At 39.6% G+C, this 17,597-nt stretch overlaps 1 protein-coding gene across 2 annotated transcripts in view; it reads right to left on the bottom strand.

The window, feature by feature from the left end:
* FBLN5 (fibulin 5) overlaps nt 1-17,597 on the bottom strand; it is a 151,352-nt gene that overhangs the window by 75,969 nt on the left and 57,786 nt on the right. For both annotated transcript variants that reach the window (XM_044665044.1, XM_044665043.1), the window contains exon 5: nt 1,864-1,986. In XM_044665044.1, coding sequence (XP_044520979.1) covers nt 1,864-1,986 — 123 coding nt within the window. The remainder of the gene's footprint in view (nt 1-1,863; nt 1,987-17,597) is intronic.

Genomic DNA, 17,597 nt, shown 5'->3' with positions numbered 1-17,597 from the left:
AGGGAGGGAGGGAGGCAGGGAGGGAGGGAGGGAGGGAGGGAGGGAAGGAAGGAGAAACATGATGCTAGCTAAAAATGGCAAAACCAGCAATTTTCTTGACTCCATGGTGCTCTTCTTATCATTCACCTTTCCTTTGATTCATTTCCCATGAAACAGTTACATAATTGTTCAGAGTCTAGATGAAGTAGATTCTCTGGGTACTAATCTATTCATGCTCAAAGCAGGGACACCAAACTTTGTGATAATGGATAGGGGTGATAATGAGGTCTACTATCTCTCCTATCATGTCCTGGCATGCATGTCCCAATTTGGCATAAGTATAAATCCAATCCTGGCTCAAGATATTAAGACAGTGTAGTTGAATTTTTAGAATATAGAGCTGTAGAGTAAAGAAGAATCTCAGAGGTCATCTAGTCTGACTCCCTTCTGATGAATTGTCCCTCTCTAATATTCCCAACAAGTGGTCATCTAACCTCTGCTTAAAGACCTCCAGTGAGAGAAGAAAGATCTTATATTTTGAAATAAGTTTTCTTTTTGTTGTTCAGTCATTTTTCAGTCATGTCTGATATGACCCCATTTGGGTTTGGTTTTTTGTTGTTTTTTTTTGGTAAAGATACTGGAGTGGTTTGTTATTTCCTTCTCCAGTTCATATGACAGATGAGGAAACTGAGGCAAACGGGGTTAAGTGACTTGTCTAAGGTCACAAAGCCAGTAAGTGTCTGAGGCCAGGTTTGAATTCAAGTCTTTTTATTCCAGGCCTGGCATTTTATCACAGTGCCACCAAGCTGCCCCAGTTTATCTTACACATCTGTTTCTCTATGATGCCCTCTGGAGTCAAGTAAAACAAATTGAATCCCTCTTCAGTATGATGTCCCTTCAAATACTTGGACATGGTTATCCTATTCTCCTAAAGTCATCTTTTCTCTAAACTAGGGATGCTGTTCCTCATCTCCTTCAACCTATCCTTGTCTTTAGACCTTTCAGTCCTAGGAAAGATCTGTGATCCATAGCTCTGGACATCTTCACTAAAACTCAGATTTACTCATCAAGAAAACCTTAGAAAGAGAAACACCCATTCCCTCCCTTCTGTGCCTTAAGGAGCTCCTTTGGATATGTTTCACAGATCCTCTAGGAGTGACTTTCAAACAACATAATCTTGTCTTAGAAAATTCAAATTGACAGGGCTTTTTCCAGGAAAACACGGCACAAGAATCACACCCATAGAAACTGACGTGACAGCTGGACAGCAACATGAATTCATTTCCCTGCCTAAAATATAACCCAAAGAAAGAAAAACGGGAACAAAACCCAAAAATAATAAAAATTTTAAAACATATTACATATGCCAAACGTACAATACAAATGCTCAATTGGCAGCTTTTGATGGGTAAACTTTCCTCATGTAGCCTTGGGAATGCAAATACAGCCTGAGGCTAATTTATAAGAATATTTCAACTTGGACCATCCTGTCTGTACTTCAGCTGGATCTTCAGCAAACTGGCTCCTAGGAAACATGTTTATCTCCATGCAGATTCCTATGCCTGATTTGCTACATTCCAACCTTCAAGGCCCCACTCCTAATTCCAGGCACATTCTCATAATGTCAAACCATCCCAAAAGCTCAAAGCCAGGAATTAGGTTTACATTGCTCTTTTTTATACAATATAGAGTATGATACCATGAAATCTTAGACACCGAATTGCCTTTTTATAAAGATAACATTGATAATGATGGCAGATGGTGTTCAAGAATTGGGGAAATTAAATTATGTCATCGGGGTATGCCCAAAAGCCCTTTAGGAATTAGTACAACCCTTATTACTGTTAACATTCTAGATAAACCAGGTTGTAAAAGAGGCATTACCTAAACATTGGCCTTCCAGGAGCCAATATCCGTCTGTACAAGAGCAGGTGTATCCTCCTTCAGTGTTGATGCAGATCTGGGTTGGGTTGCATTGATGGGAATCTGTTGCACACTCATCAACATCTGTAACAGAGACAAACACCAAAGAGGGGTTACCACGTCTGTTGTTAATAGTGGGACAGTCACGGGCAGCAGTTGTTTGTATGGGCGTAGATGACAGATCAGAGAACCTCAGAATATATGAGCTGGAAAAAAGACAGAGACCATCTAATCTACCCTGAAATCTGAATAGTAATAATTAATAATAATAATAATAATAATAATAATAATAATAGGCTCTAAAACCTTTCCAATAAGTGGTCGTTCATCCTTTGCTTGAAGACCCACAACAAAGAGAAGCCCCTACCTTATCCATCGAGTTATTCTAATTTTGAACAACTCTTCCTTGTTTAGGCATTTTTCAGTTGTGTCCAGCTCTTTGGCACCCCACTTGGGGTTTTCTTGGCAGAAATACTGATACTGTTTGCCATCTTATTTTCCAGCTCATTTTACTGATGAGGAAATTGAGGCAAACAAGTTTAAGCGACTTGTCTAAAGTCACACAGCCATTAAATGTCAGGCTAAGTTTCAACTCATGAAATGAGTCTTCCTGACTCCAGAGCCAGTACTCTATCCACTGTGCCAACTAGCTGCTCATGGAAACAACTCTAATTAGTAGTAATTTTTTTCTTTGTATAGAGCCAAAATCAAATCCTGTAACTTCCACTTGTTGCAAATACCACCATCTGGCAGCAAGTCTACTCCTTCTTCCATATGTCAGCTTCAGAAGCTTGGAGACAAGTATCATATCCCTTTTAAATCTTCCAGGCTAAAAATCACCAGGCCATTCTGCCACCCAGGTCCAGCCTTTCTAGGTGTTTAAGCTTGTCTGTATTTTCTAGGGAAAACCCTTCTCAGATCTTGTGTCTCTTTGTCTAGCTGTGAACTCCCTTCTCCACCTCACCACTCCTTGCCACCCTCTGAAAAAGTAAGTGCAACACACGGATCATTGAACTTGGTTATTGGGCGGTCCTATATTTGAATTTCACTTTACTAGATGTGTGATCAGGGACAAGTGACTTTATTTTTTTGAACCTTAGTTTTATTATCTGTAAAATGGAATCCATAATACCATGGAGGGTATTTGTGAAAGATGGAGTGGATGTCCAATTAATATTGACTGAAAAGTATTCTGCAAACCTTAAAGCTACACATCTGTGTAGAGCAATATTTTTTCCCAGTTCCTAACATAGATCCTTGGCCACTGAAGCTACTCAATAAATGTGTGTGTGTGTGTGTGTGTGTTTTTAATTTAGCCAAATTCAAACATAGAGATCTTCCTACGTGGCTTTGATTTCAAACGTAGAGGGCAGCTCCTAGATAATAATTAATAATAATAATAATAATAATAATAATAATAATAATAAATGTTTAGATAGCTAATATTTATATAGAATTTACTATGGGCCAAGCACTTCACAATTGTTATTTCATTTGATCCTCACAAGTTGGTGATAGGGAGAAACTCTTATTATCCCCATTTTACAAATGAGAAAACTGAGGCAAACAAATTAAGCAACAAGAGTCACACAACTAATGTCGGAGGCCAAATTTAAACTCAGGTCTTCCTGACTCAAATCCAAAACTCATTCCACTGTGCCAGAGATCTAACTAACATTAAGGCATTTGTAGCTTTCAGACATGATATCAAAGTCTAGCCTGATTCTCTGTTATAAGGGTTTCCCATGTGTTCATGCCCATTTCTGCCTTCCAGCCACAACTAGATCTGCCCATTAAGCATTAAGTTTCCCAGGAAAGCAGACTAATAATATTTGGCAAGCAGCCTCTTCAGCAATAATCCATAGCTCAAGTATGTGACAATAAATAATGCTATCAGCCAGCACATATTTGCACTGTTCAGGCACAGTGAGTGATGGATGGCAATTTTATCCTGGGAAAAACAATGTGTCGGGAATGTTCACTCGACGCCTTACCCTGCGATAAATGGAGAGTGAGGGTAGACAGAAGGAGGCCGGGGAAATGTGAGGAGAGTGACTGGTGGCAGTTCCCAGCACTCTGTATTTATACACTATATCATCTACATGGGATTCAACATAGAAATATAAATATATATTTATATTATAATAATAACTCTAGTTAGCCTTTTGTTCAGTCATTTCAGTCATGTCTCACTCTTTGGGACCCCATTTGGGGTTTTCTTTTTTTTCATTTTCATTTTTTTAATTTTGAATATTTTCTCCTAATTACATGTTTTGTGTTCTTTCCCTCTCCATTTGGGGTTTTCTTGACAAAGATATTGAAGTGATTTTCCATTTCCTTCTCTGGCTCATTTTATAGATGAGGAAACTGAAACAAACAATGGTTAAGTCACTTTCCCAAGGTCATACAACTAGAAGTGCTTGAGGGAGGACTTTAACGCAGATCCTTCTGGCTCCAACACCTATCCGTCATAGGAAACGATTCTCCTCTAGTTAGTTACTATCTTCATGCATTGGTGAGATAGAAAAATAAAACACTCAGTGGCCAACCTGAATGAATGAATGAATGAATGCACAAAAAATGTTGCTATTAAGCCCTACACGCCAAGAACTGTACTAAGTTCTGTGAATACAAAATATAAAACAAGACTAGAGTCCCAGCCCTCAAGGAACTTATAACTTAATACAGGGAGACAACACAGATAGGGAGAGTGTTGACCAGGGAAGGGTTTTCCATTTGGAAAAATAAAGATGGCTAGTGGAATTGTAGGGGACTCGATTGACATAGAAATGAAAGTATTAACTTGATTGTGGTTTCAGAGCTAGAAAGAGGAAGGAAGATAAGAGAAACAACAGGGCAGAGGACAAAAAAAGATGCCCAGAGTGGAATGTAAAGGACAGTTGGCACCAGGGAGATAGAACAGGTGATGAACCCTTAGCTATACTAGTACTTGAGTGACAGTGTTGAGTTTTTCACCTCCTTTCAAAGTCTTTTAGAAGAATCCAAGTCACTTCCCTGCCATAATGGAGCACTGGAGAAATATTTTAGTGGTGAAAAATAATAATATAGGCAATATTATTACAGTCTTTCATTTACACAGCCAGTAGTACACCTGACGAATATAAGACTGGAAATTGACCCTAGAATGAGCAAATCATTTGCTTCCAAGTAGGGCAAAACTGACTCTTCACACATTCCAACTGACAGCTGAAATTGCCTATGTTGAATATATTTGACTTAAATAACAGAAGGAAAAGTACATTGAGCCACTCCAAGGACATTCTTTGGCATGTTCTCCTTTTTTTGGTTCAGTGGAAAAGTACAAGTAAAAGTAACCTGAGTGAGTGTCATTATTTTTCTTGTGCAAATTATGGCCTTGCTGGGGAGGTAGGGAGGAGGAGGGAAGGGGCTTAATGGGGAAGGAATATATAAGAATATGTGTATATTTGTTGAATTGATTTAAATTAGGGGGTAGTAACCTTCATATGAAAGAAAAGGATTCTGAGTTAATATAGCAGGTACTTAATTCATTCTTACATTTTTCAGGCACTGCTCGTCTATTGGCCCTAATGTTTCAATCCCTTGTGTAGTATCAATGGAGTCAATTCCATCTCTATATAACTGGAAATATATCACTCCACTAAGTAGCTTGGGAAGCCATTCAACTACAATCTCCTCCCACACTCCCTTTTCCTGATTAAGAGCTCCCCTCCATCTGTATATTATAGGGGAAATTGACTCCCTTGGGGGGGAAAAAAAGACCAGTGATTCTCCAATTCTCCAGAATGTGGCAGTAGATCAAAACCTAACACTGAACCTCACTGAGAAGTAAATGAGCATCTCCACTAGTCTAAGGTGTGTATCTCTTTCCTGACTGTTTTTTTGCAAAGTCACTGCCTAGTAATGAGACTTCTCATCCTGGAGTCTAGCTATTATGGTTTCACCAAACCCATTTTAAAAATTAATCATTCCTAAGCACTGCTTCTTCATCTTAAAACCTTTCCTAACTACCCCAGCCCAGAGTGATCTCAGAAACTCAGGGGGTTTTAGCTCTAGATGAAAGTAACCTGAGAAACCTCTCTAATGGAGCTCCCTCTTTTTACAGAGTAAGAAACTAAATCCTAAAGAAGAGATTTGCCCAAGGTCATAGGGCTAGTAAGTGTTCGAGCCAGGATGAAAACAGAATTTCCTGGCTTGCTTTCCAGTGCTCTCTCTTCTATACCGATCTCTCTTTCCTCTGAGCTTCTTCTCTAGCATTTCTGGCTCTAGCAATCTCTTGTCATTTTATGTTGTTCATTCTCTTTTTATTGGGATGTATCTTATTTCCCAACTCAATCAAAAGTTTCTCTAGATAAAAAACAGTATCTTCTACTTCTCTGATTTCCCTCTAATGTCTGGCCTTCTTCTAGAATAAATACTGATTGATTTTTACTTCTCAATACATGACTCAACTGTACATTTTTCCCCCAGATATTTTGCTCATTTTACTTACCAGCCTTTAACCTGGAGCAAAAAGCATGAAATTTACCCTAAAATCAATTATGTAATTCATGCTATGAAAATAATATTAGACAAATTTAGTTAAATGGAAGGGACATTTGTTACCATAATGGCTTAATAGACAGAATCTCAGAATTGGAAGGGATCTTGTAGTTCTTCAAGTCCTCTTTTTTAGATTTGGGGTTCTGTGCTCTTCTTTATTTCTCTAGAGGAGCCTCAGGCATGTTCCCTACCATTCAGCCTTTAAAAGGGGAGATAGTTATTACAAAAACAGCTAATATTTACATAGCACTTTAAGGTGTACAAAACACTTTGCAAATATTATCTCATCTTATCCTCACAACAGCCTTGAGGAGGATATGCTACCCAATTTTACATTTGACGAAACTAAGGCAGACAGAAGGTAAGTGACTTGCCCAGGGTCATACAGCTAATAAGTTCCTGAGAATAGTTTTGAGTCTTCCCTACTCTCCAGCCCTCTATACAATGATCCACCTAATTTCTTACCAGAATTATTACTTGACCCTGCAAATGGTTGTCAAGAGAAGGGCTGATCCATTTGAGAAAAAGGAGGAAGGGAAAGTTCTAGGGAGAGAAAGAACCAGTCCCAGGGATAGATTTCACTTGGAGATGGAGAGAGGGAGCAAAGGGGCAAAAAGGCTATAGTTTTTAGTCCCACTGGCCAGCTAGCTTCTTTGCTGTTCCTTGGCTGACCTTGAGTGTATATCCCCTTCACCTCCTCCTAAAGGAATGCATATGTCATGTGAACTCTCCAAATTTCTTCACTCTAGTCAAAACCACAGCATCCCCCTATGCTGGCTAGCACATTGCTTATACTGTTTCTTCTACCCTGAGTGGTCTTTTCAACCCTTCTCTCTGCCAGACCATATCCTAGAATTCCTTTAAGATCTGGATTAGACTCACCCCATTCAGTCCACTTTCCTTCAGGCCACTTGATGGCTCCCTTAACTTACTGATTCCTTGAAGGAAACAAACATCTCTTAAGCACCTATCGTGCACAAGTCACTGGGCTAAGCATCTGAAAAATGTTCTCCTATTTGGTCCTCACAACAACTCTGGGAGTTGATAGGGACTAGCAATATCTCCATTTTACAGGTGAGCAAACTGAAGCAAACAGAGCTTAAACATAATTTGCCCAGAGGCCTAGCATCCAATAAGTGACTGACATCTGACTTGAATTCAGGTCTTCCCAATGGCAGGTGTAGGCACCACCTACATGATCATGAACTCTTTTTTCATCTATAGCTGGTCCAAGCAGACATGTCTTATCTCTCAAACAAGATAACAAGACCTTTTTGAAGGCAGATGCCACATTTTATTAGTAAATATCTAGCACAATGCTAGGCACTCATGAAGTAGTGAAAAATGAAAAAAAAGAGTGCAGATACCATAGCCATTGGAGAGGTCACTTCATCTACTACCCTCCCTGCCTCCAAATATTAGCACTTGTAATATTTAAGAAAGATAGGAGTCTATTCCATTTTTTTTAAAGTCTAGACTTTGTAACTGCCCTTGGCAACATATTATAGTGTCTCAAAGGCAGGAAGTTCCAAAAGGAAGAATTTAGCCAGGGAGGCTCTCCTTCCCATGTCACCCAGACATGCCCTGGCCCCAGTGACATTAGAGCTGTCCCAAGAGGAGACTGGAAAAGAAAGAGAAGGGAAATAAGTATTTAAGAGAGGGAGGGTGCATTTATGTGTGTGTCTTTGCATTCCTCAACCAAATATGAATGATTCTTTGGCATTATTCTCTACAAAATTCCTCTCTAATGCCTAATTGAGATATGCAGATGATCCTAGGCTCTCAATGACTGTACTAGAGGAACACAAACTCTAGTATATCCCTTTTGTGAAACTGGAAAGTGTGGACCTGGGAGCACATTATTTGCCTGTCATCTGATGCTTACCATCCTAGCTCAGTTTAATGAGGCTTTTCTTTTGGCTAAGATGTGGCAAAGTGTTTCAGCTAAAATGACTCATAAAATTATCTAATTAGATCTAAGATGGTGATTTGTATAGAAGAATGGTGCTCCTATACTGATCCAAGGATCCTTGCAATGAGTGGGGTGGTCTGTTACTGTAATGGAAAGAATGCTCAATTTTGAGTTAGGTCAAATCTCAGTTCTGCCATTTAACTTCTCCAGGCTCCAGTTTGCACATCTATACTAAGGTCCCTTCTGGGTCTAATTTAAGATCCCCAATGACATATGTAAAACCCATTGGAATTATTTGTTGGCTACTGGAGGGGTAAGGGGAGGAGGAGAGGGAAAGAACATAAAGCATGTAACCATAGGAAAATATTCTAAATCAATTAATTAAATAAAATTTTTCAAAGTACAAAAAAAACAAATAAAAATAAACAAAACGAATAAATAAAAGGTAAAAACAAATAAATTTAAGATCCCACGATTCTTAAAAATTAACATTAGGGGGCAGCTGGGTAGCTCAGTAGATTGAGTGTCAGGCCTAGAGATGGGAGGTTCTAGGTTCAAATCTGGCCTCAGACACTTCCCACCTGTGTGACCCTGGGCAAGTCACTTGACCCCCATTGCCTACCCTTACCATTCTTCTGCCTTGGAACCAATACACAGTATTGATTCCAAGACAGAAGGTAAGGGTTTAAAAAAATTTTTTAAATAACATTAATTGACAATGATTAACAATAAATCAAAGAAAACTGAGCACCTATTATACATGAATCACTGTGTTGACTCACTGTAGGGAGATAAAGACAAAATAAAACATTTCCCGCCCTCAAAAATGTTACATTCTAATGGAGGATAAACCATGTACATATACAGATATATACAAAGCAGATACATGGGAACCTAGAGAGTGAGGGCACTAGGAGCTGGGAAGGAGGGGAGGAAGGAAAGGCTGAATCCCAAAGGAAGCCATGCATTCCAGGAGGTTGACATGAGGAGGGAGAGCATCTCAGGCATAGGGAACAGCCAGTGCAAAGACTCAGGAATGGGAGATAAGAATGTGAGGAAGAGCAGCAAGCTGAGTGTGGCTAACCTACATTGCCTGAAGGGGAGTAATGGGTGATGAGAATGGAAGGGTAGGATGGAGCCAGGTTGGGACTTTAAACAAAACAGATTTACATTTTACCCAGAAGATCATTGGGAACCAAGGGTGTTGGTTGAGAGATGGGAGATCCTGACAGGGTCAGATTTGTACTTTAAGAAAATCTTTTTGGTAGTCATATACAGGCAAAATTAGAAAAGGGACAGACATGCATGTACGTGATAGACTAAAGCAGTTTGATATGTCTTATCTGAACTCTGTTGTGTCCTGATACCACATATTGTGTACACAGGCATTTAATAAATGTTTGTAAAATGAATGAATTATCCACTTCTTTTCTCCCTCTATTGTGTGAATAACCAAAAAAGAGCTACTGGTATATGACCTAGATTTCATTTTCCTTCATTTACGAGAACATACATCAGCCAAAGAGAAACATTTGAGCTAAGTGACATAGAAATAGAACGTCCAAAATAAAGTGAAGGGCACTACGTTTCCCAAGTTCCTCCATTATTCATTCCTTTTTTTGGACACTAAGAAAATTATTTCCTTGGTAGTAAATTTTTACCCAGTGAAACAACATGTTTTCCCAGCTGAGATTTTTTTCTTTTCCCTCAAACTAATTGTACTCGATAAGAAAGTAGAAAATAACAATGGTACATTCCTCAGACTCAAACCAAAGCCAGCATTAGGCCTGCTGCAGGGCCGGACGATGCTGTTTCCCAGGGAGAGTAGCCTGGCCAAGCTGGGAAGCTATTCAGGACCTACTCCCCAAACACCTGTTTAATTAAAGATCTCAGTACTGAAGAACTAGCTTAGAGAATTCCCAGTACATCTGCAGTCCATGTGTCCTTCAGCCTTCAGTGCCTGTTCAGGAAGCAAATGGTTCTAAACATCTTACCCAAAGCCTGAGTATTTTTGTACCTTTGATTGATACAATCAATGCACCTTTATCAATGCACTTTTCTGGAATGCTGTAGAAGGAACACAGAGTCCAACTCTCAGATTCTGTGAGTTTGAGTTTTCCCACCCTGTTCCTGGTGTCCAAATTTCTAAACCATTCTGTCTCCTCCTGGAATTTTTTTCCCAGCACTTCCAAAACTCTCTAGCACTCAAAACTAACTTCTTTCTTTCTTCCCTTCTTTCCTTCCTTCCTTCCTTCTTTCTTTCCTTCCTTCTTTCCTTCCTTCCTTTCTTCCTTCTTCCCTTCTTTCCTTCCTTCCTTCCTTCCTTCCTTCTTCCCTTCCTTCCTTCTTTCTTTCTTTCCTTCCTTTCTTCCTCCTTCCCTTCTTTCCTTCCTTCTTCCCTTCTTTCCTTCCTTCTTTCCTTCTTTCCTTCCTTCCTCTCTCCCTTTCTCTTTCCTTCTTTCCTTCCTTCCTTTGTTTTCTTCCTTATTTCTTTCCTTTCTCCCTGCCTCCCTCAACATTTACTAGCTCAATCACAGTTTTGAATAATATATTTTGGATTTTCCAAAGCATATTCACCTACACTTTCTAATTTGATCATCATAGCAGCACTATAAATAGAACCACCTTTGTTATTAATGGATCTTTGATTTAGAGCTAGAAAAGACTTTTTTTAGAGAGCTCTTTTTACACGTAAGAAAATGAAATCCAAGATTGGCTAGTGACAGAGATGGGACTAAAACCCATCAGACCTCAATTTCTGTGACCTCAGTTTCTGCAACTGTAAAATGGGGATAATAATAGCACCTACTTCCCAGGGTTGCTGTGAGGAACAAATGAGATAATATTTGTAAAATACTATGATTATTGGCATGAGGATGACTTTGGACAAGAGTTAAGCAATTGCCCTGGACAGACCTCTTGGTCCAGGGCTGGCTGGCCCAGGGCTATTCCCAAAGTGCCTATATTGCAACCATTAAAGGGAAAACATACTAAAAATCATTTTTAAAGGGGCAGTGGATACAGTACCAGTCCCGGAGTTAGGAGGACATGGATCTAAATCTAACCTCCAACAATTCCTAGCTTACCTCACCCTGATCAAGTCGCTTAACCCTAATTGCCTAGCATTTGCCGCTCTTCTGTTTTAGAATTTATACTATAACAGAAGGTAATTTTTTTTAATTTTTTTTTATTTTAAATCCTTAACTTCTGTGTATTGACTTATAGGTGGAAGAGTGGTAAGGGTAGGCAATGGGGGTCAAGTGACTTGCCCAGGGTCACACAGCTGGGAAGTGTCTGAAGCCGGATTTGAACCTAGGACCTCCCGTCTCTAGGCCTGGCTCTCAATCCACTGAGCTACCCAGCTGCCCCCCAGAAGGTAATTTTTTAAAGTCATTTTAAAAGCTCAAATGGTTGTACAGAAACTTTTTAAGTTAATATAATCAAAATTATTCATTTTACATTTTGTAGTGTTCTCTGTCTCCTTAAATTCCTTCCTTTCCCACAGATCTGACAGGTACACTCATCTATGTTCACCTACTTTATTTATGATTTCATTTTGTATTTAAGTCATTTACCCATTTTGAATTGATTTTGGTATAGGGTATAAGATGCTGATTTAAACCTAATCCTTCCCATACTGTTTTCCAATTGGGATAAAGAGGGAAGAGGGCTATTCCTAGGTTTAATTCAAAGGGCAGTTTTTTCAAAAAGTCAATTTGATTTACAACTATTTTTAAGGTAAAATGAATTTTAAAAATCCATAACTTAGTAGCATAAGACACAAAAGCAGATGAAATTCTCTTTTTTATAGCATTTTGCATTCTTAGGCCTTTAATAACATTTTAATCATGATTTTTTTTCTATTGGTCCAGTGATTTCATTAGCATAAGGAACTCCCAGTGAAGAAATTCCCTTTATTATAGCAGGTTCACACTTGTTTTGCAAGTGATAGTTTTAGAAAGTTGCCTGGGACCCTGTGAAGTTGAGACTTGCCCAGGGCTACATGGCCAGTATATATGTCAGGGGTTGACACCGAATCTAGGTCTTCTGGACTCCAAGGCAGACTCTCTCTAACCCACTATGCCATGTGGACTTTCCTCATTTGTTGCATATCAGAAAAAGGCAGTTGAAGTTATATCCAAAAGATCCTGGGGCAATTGCTTGACTCTTGTCCAGGTGCATCCCCATTCCAACAATCAGTTTCTTGCTTCCTTTTGCCCTCCTGGAGCTAAAGAATGTGACCCATTTCTGACACCTCCATAGTAAGGCCTGGCTACGTTTCAACCTGGTTTTCAGAAGTTAGCTATTGAATTCTTAAAACTTTCTTTCTCTAGGATCCAGTTTTCAACAGATGAGTTATTGGGCCCTCATTCCAAGAATGATGGACTTGGTTCAAAAGTTTAAGGGGTTATCTTGGGCCTTTTTTCATTCTCTTGTTTATTTAATTGCTTTAATTAAGAATGCCTTGGGATTTTGTAATCGCTAAAGACAGCAGCCCACCCAACCTTGGAGTGAAGGTTGACTTAGGCAGTTCCCACAAGGGCTTGGATTAGTTTATTTGTTCTTTTGTTTGCTTTAATATTGTGGAAAGAGCACTGAACCACAAATTGAGACTGAGGTTCCAATTCCAGCTCAGCCATTAATCTTGTCTTTGGGAAAGTCACATTAACTTCCTGAGTCTCAGTTTGGTTTGGAGTAAATCACTTCTGATAAAGAGTCATCAAATTTTGGAACAAAGAAACCTCAGGGCATTTTAGAGTAAAGAAATGACCTTAAAAGTCAATCAAGCATATGAGTAGAGGCATCTGAGTAGTGCAGTGGATAGCATGCAGGACCTGGAATTAGGAAGATCTGAGTTTAATTCTAGCTTAGACACTTCTTAGATAGGTGACCCTAGGTGAGTCACTTAACCTCTGCTTGCCTCAGTTTCCTTAACTTTAAAATGGGAATAATAACACTATCTACTTTCCAGGGTTATTGTAAGAATCAAATGAGATAGTATTTGTGAAGCACTTAGAAAATGCATGGTACATGGTGGACACTATATAAATGCTAGCTATTATTATCATATAAGTATCTGACATTGTGCTAAGTACTAGTATTACACATACAAAAATGAGACAAGAGATTTCTCTCAGATTTCTTAGGACTTAAAGAAACATGCTTCAAGTTTCTCCTTGAACATTCTCAAAAAACTTAAGAAATATTTTCTTTGACAACTCATTGCTCTGAGAGGCTAAGGACCAAGAGACATAGATAGCCCAAGGGGATGAACTCATCCTAGGAGGACATACCTGGAAGAGACAAGGACAAAATGAATATTCTATGGGTTCATAAAATGAAGACCCAAGAAATAACAGTTTTGGAAAGGTCTTAGAAGTCATCTTGATCGAGGGGTGGGATGGAGAGAGCTAAGCTTTTCTGTGTCATGGATCCCTTTGGTATTCTGGTGAAGCCTATGGACCTCCATAAAATAAAATACATGGGATTACAAAAGAAACTAATTAAATGAATATGTAGCTATGACTAGGTAATAGAATAAGAAAATAGCCTTCGCTCAAAAAAAAGCAGCTTTGTAAATGAAAGGGCATTTAATTTGTTGACCTGGATTCAAATCCTAGCTCTTCTACTTTCTACCTCAGTCACCTTGGATTAACCACTTAACCTCTCTAGACCTCAATTTCCTCATCTAGAAATTGAGATCAGAAATAAATGATGCTTAAGATCCCTTTCAGCTATAACTGTAATTTCCTATGGCCACCAATGATCAAAAACCCACTACTTCCTAAGGCAGCGTTGGCGAAGTATTGGTAGCATTGGCAAAGTAGGGGAACTGCTCCATTCTCCCTCTTCCCAGGGCCTGGGGACATTTTTTTCATGTCCTGCCCCTCTGTCCAGCCACCCAAAGGGAGCACTTCCTCCCTCTACTCTCTGGGGTGATGGGGGTGGCTCACAGGGAGCTTGAAGTTGCAGTTTGGGTGCGTGAACTTGAAAACCTTCTCCAATGCCATCCTAAGGTGAGCCATTCTACTTCTGAACAGCTCTGATTATTTTAGGAAAATGTTCCTTATTCTCAAGTCAAAAACTTCCTATTATTTTTAGTTCAACAAATACTTATGGTCCCTTCTATGTGTAAAACACTCTATTTTATTCTATCAGCAATAGGAAGCTGCTTCTTTAGGGAAACTATTTTAAATAACACATTAGAGGGAGAAAGGGAAGTAGAGAAACCCTTTGAGAGGCTCTTGTAGCAGTTCAGGCATGGGGCAATAAGGCAAGACTTGAAACCAGTTCTTGATTCCATGCTGAGGACTACTGTCTACAGGGCTACCCTGCCTGTTAGGAGAGAGACTCAGGCTAAACTTTTGTAGTGTAAATGACTTCCAGGCCTGGTTTAGACCTCTGAGGCCCAACAGAACCAAGCAAGCTAAGGTCTTCCTCGGAGGCAGCCCTTCAGATACTAGAAGAGAGCTCTCATATCCCAGGGAGTCTTGTCTCCTCTAGGGTAAACATCCCCATTTCCCGCCACAAATCCTCACATGGCCCCGTTTCCACTCTTCTCAGCATCTCGGTCACCCTCTCCTCGATGGGTTTGTCAATATTTACCAAAATTGTGGCAGGCACAACTGAACACGGCACGTTCACCTCTGAGGACGGCGAAGTACCCTAAGACACTATTGGTATTCAAATCCATCTTAAAATGGTTTTGGTTTTTTTAGTTGCCATGATCATCACTGTTGATTTATATCACTCACAGTCCACCGAAATCCCCAGATTATTCTCACAAGGCACTGTTTCTCTCTCCCACCCTAAATCGGTCCCGTTGAGTAGCCGGACCTTGTGTAGAAGGCAAGGGAAGGGAACAAGCATTTATTAAATGTCTGCTCTATGTGGAGAATTGGACATGATTTAAAATGGCTAGACAACAACAACAAATGTGACATTAGGCCAGTTTTTTCACTTCTCTGATTTATTTCCTCACTTACAGAAGAGGAGGCTAGACTAGATCATCTGTTCTTAGCAAAGATGATTTATCTCTACATAAAATTCATTTCATTAGAGCCCTCTCATTGTTCTAGCCCACTGAGATCATTTTTTGATCTTAACAGCAAACATATTAGCCTTGCATTCGTGATTCCAACATGGCAATATTGCCCAACCAAGAAGCATCTGGAAACATGTAGGGCATTACCAAGCCAAAGAATCAAGAGTCAAACTTTTGAAATCCACAGTCTGGGGAGAAAGAATTTTTTTTAGTCCATTTTAAATAGCACATTTAAATGAGTTTTGTAGGAAGGGGGGTGTGTATTCAAGAGACAACACAATTTAATAGAGTTTAAGACGGAACCTTAAAAGACAAAGGCAAGTCCCAACTCCATTAGTGCTAATGTGACATTGGGGCAGGTAGGTGGCACAAAGAGAGCCAGGCCTGGAGTTATAAAGACCTCAGTTTAAATTTGGCATCAGACACTTCCTAGCTGTGTGTCCCTGGGCAAGTCACTCAACCCTGTTTGCCTCAGATTCCTCTTCTGAGAAATGTTGGAGAAAGAAATGGCAAACTACTCCAGGATCTTTGCCAAGAAAACCCCCAAAAGGGTTGTGGAGAGTAAGACATGACTTAAAATGACTAAACAACAAAAACTGTGACATTAGACCAGTCTTTTCACTTCTCCGATTTGTTTCCTCATCTCACAGAAGAGGGGGTTGGACTAGATCATCTCCAATGCCCCTTCTAGCTATGGATTTTATGGGCTTTTTGTTCACTTCTCACCTTTCTTGCAAGTATCATGCTGTGACCTCTTATGCTGTTGACTGTATATAAAATATATGTAAAATGACTATAGATGATCTTTTATGTGTAAATAAATTCATTCTGTACTATTTCCTATCCTTCTCCTCCTAGACTGGCATTACAATTCTGGGCTCCAAGAAAACAAGAGATTAAAGAGAAAAGCAGACAAATGAGGGAAGTAGAGGAAAACACACTAAGGAAGAGAAAATATTTTTAGTTCAAAAGAAGCTGACTGAGGGGAGATTTACTTCTTTAATGTTCATGAGAAGTTCATGTACTAGAACTGAAACAGAAACATAACAGACCTTTCAGGAGGTGAGGCAGAAGTTCTGAAATTGGATATCAGTTCAGGGGTCACTGGATAAAACTTATCTCCAATACAAACAAAACTAAACTCTGTATCTTTATCTGCTCAATAATTACCTTTCTGCTTATAGTTTATTTCCTCTTGTGGCTGGTACATCATAGTCACTTAATAAATGTTTGCAGAATTGAATTGTTGAATCAGATTGTCTCACTACCCGTAACAGGGTAATTTCTTGGAAGTCTATTGCTATTTTGATAATAAGAGGAACAGGACAGGAGATGGGAGATGAGGTGCGGATTATAAAGGGAGGCCAGTATTCTAGAGACAACAGGCACAGGGAATGGTCCCATGCTCTGGAGTGGTGGCAATGGAGCTTGGGAATCTGCCATGCCTATAATTAAATGCTTGTCAGAGCTATGATATCCCCACCATATCTCCAAAGCTGCCTCCTCACCCTAGAACTTTCTTCAGCTCCTAAGGCCCTCTGACCCTGGCACTTCAGACTAACTATCCCTCATTACCTTCCCAATTGTGATCTCCGCTCCTTGCACTTTCCTACCACATCCCTGGGGAAGCACCTCCTTCCCTTTGCTTCCCCATCCACCCGAACCCCCACCACCTTTTCAGCTCCATTTTTATGTAGTCTTACCTTCATTAGAGTGTAAATTCCTCCAAAGTAAGGTCCTTGTCTTGCTGTTTATTTTTTCTATCTCCAGCACTTAGCCCAAACCTTGGCACACCATAAACATTTAATAAATGCTCATTGCCTGCCAGACCATTACTACTAGCCCAGATCACAACTTGTCCATGACTTGCTTAGAAGATGGTCTTCTATGGCCTAAAATTTTACCACCTTACTGTCTACCTGGTCTTGAGCCTCTCTGGCTTAGCTAATCTGATCCCAAACACAACAAACAAATAACAAACTAATATTGAGGACGATTTGGAAGGGGCCTGCCAGAATTTGCAGTCCAATGGCGAAGCCTTTAAAGAGGTTGTTGTTTGGTCTTTTCAGTTGTGTCTGATTCTTTGTGACCCCATTTGGGGGTTCCTCAGCAAAGATACTGGAATGGTTTGCTATTTCTTTTTCTAGATCATTTTATACTTTCTCATAAGATATTGGTAAAATTATTAAATAACTC

This window comes from Gracilinanus agilis, chromosome 2 (genome assembly GCF_016433145.1).
Source record: "Gracilinanus agilis isolate LMUSP501 chromosome 2, AgileGrace, whole genome shotgun sequence".
NCBI lineage: Eukaryota > Metazoa > Chordata > Mammalia > Didelphimorphia > Didelphidae > Gracilinanus > Gracilinanus agilis.
This window is presented reverse-complemented; position numbering and strand designations above follow the sequence as displayed.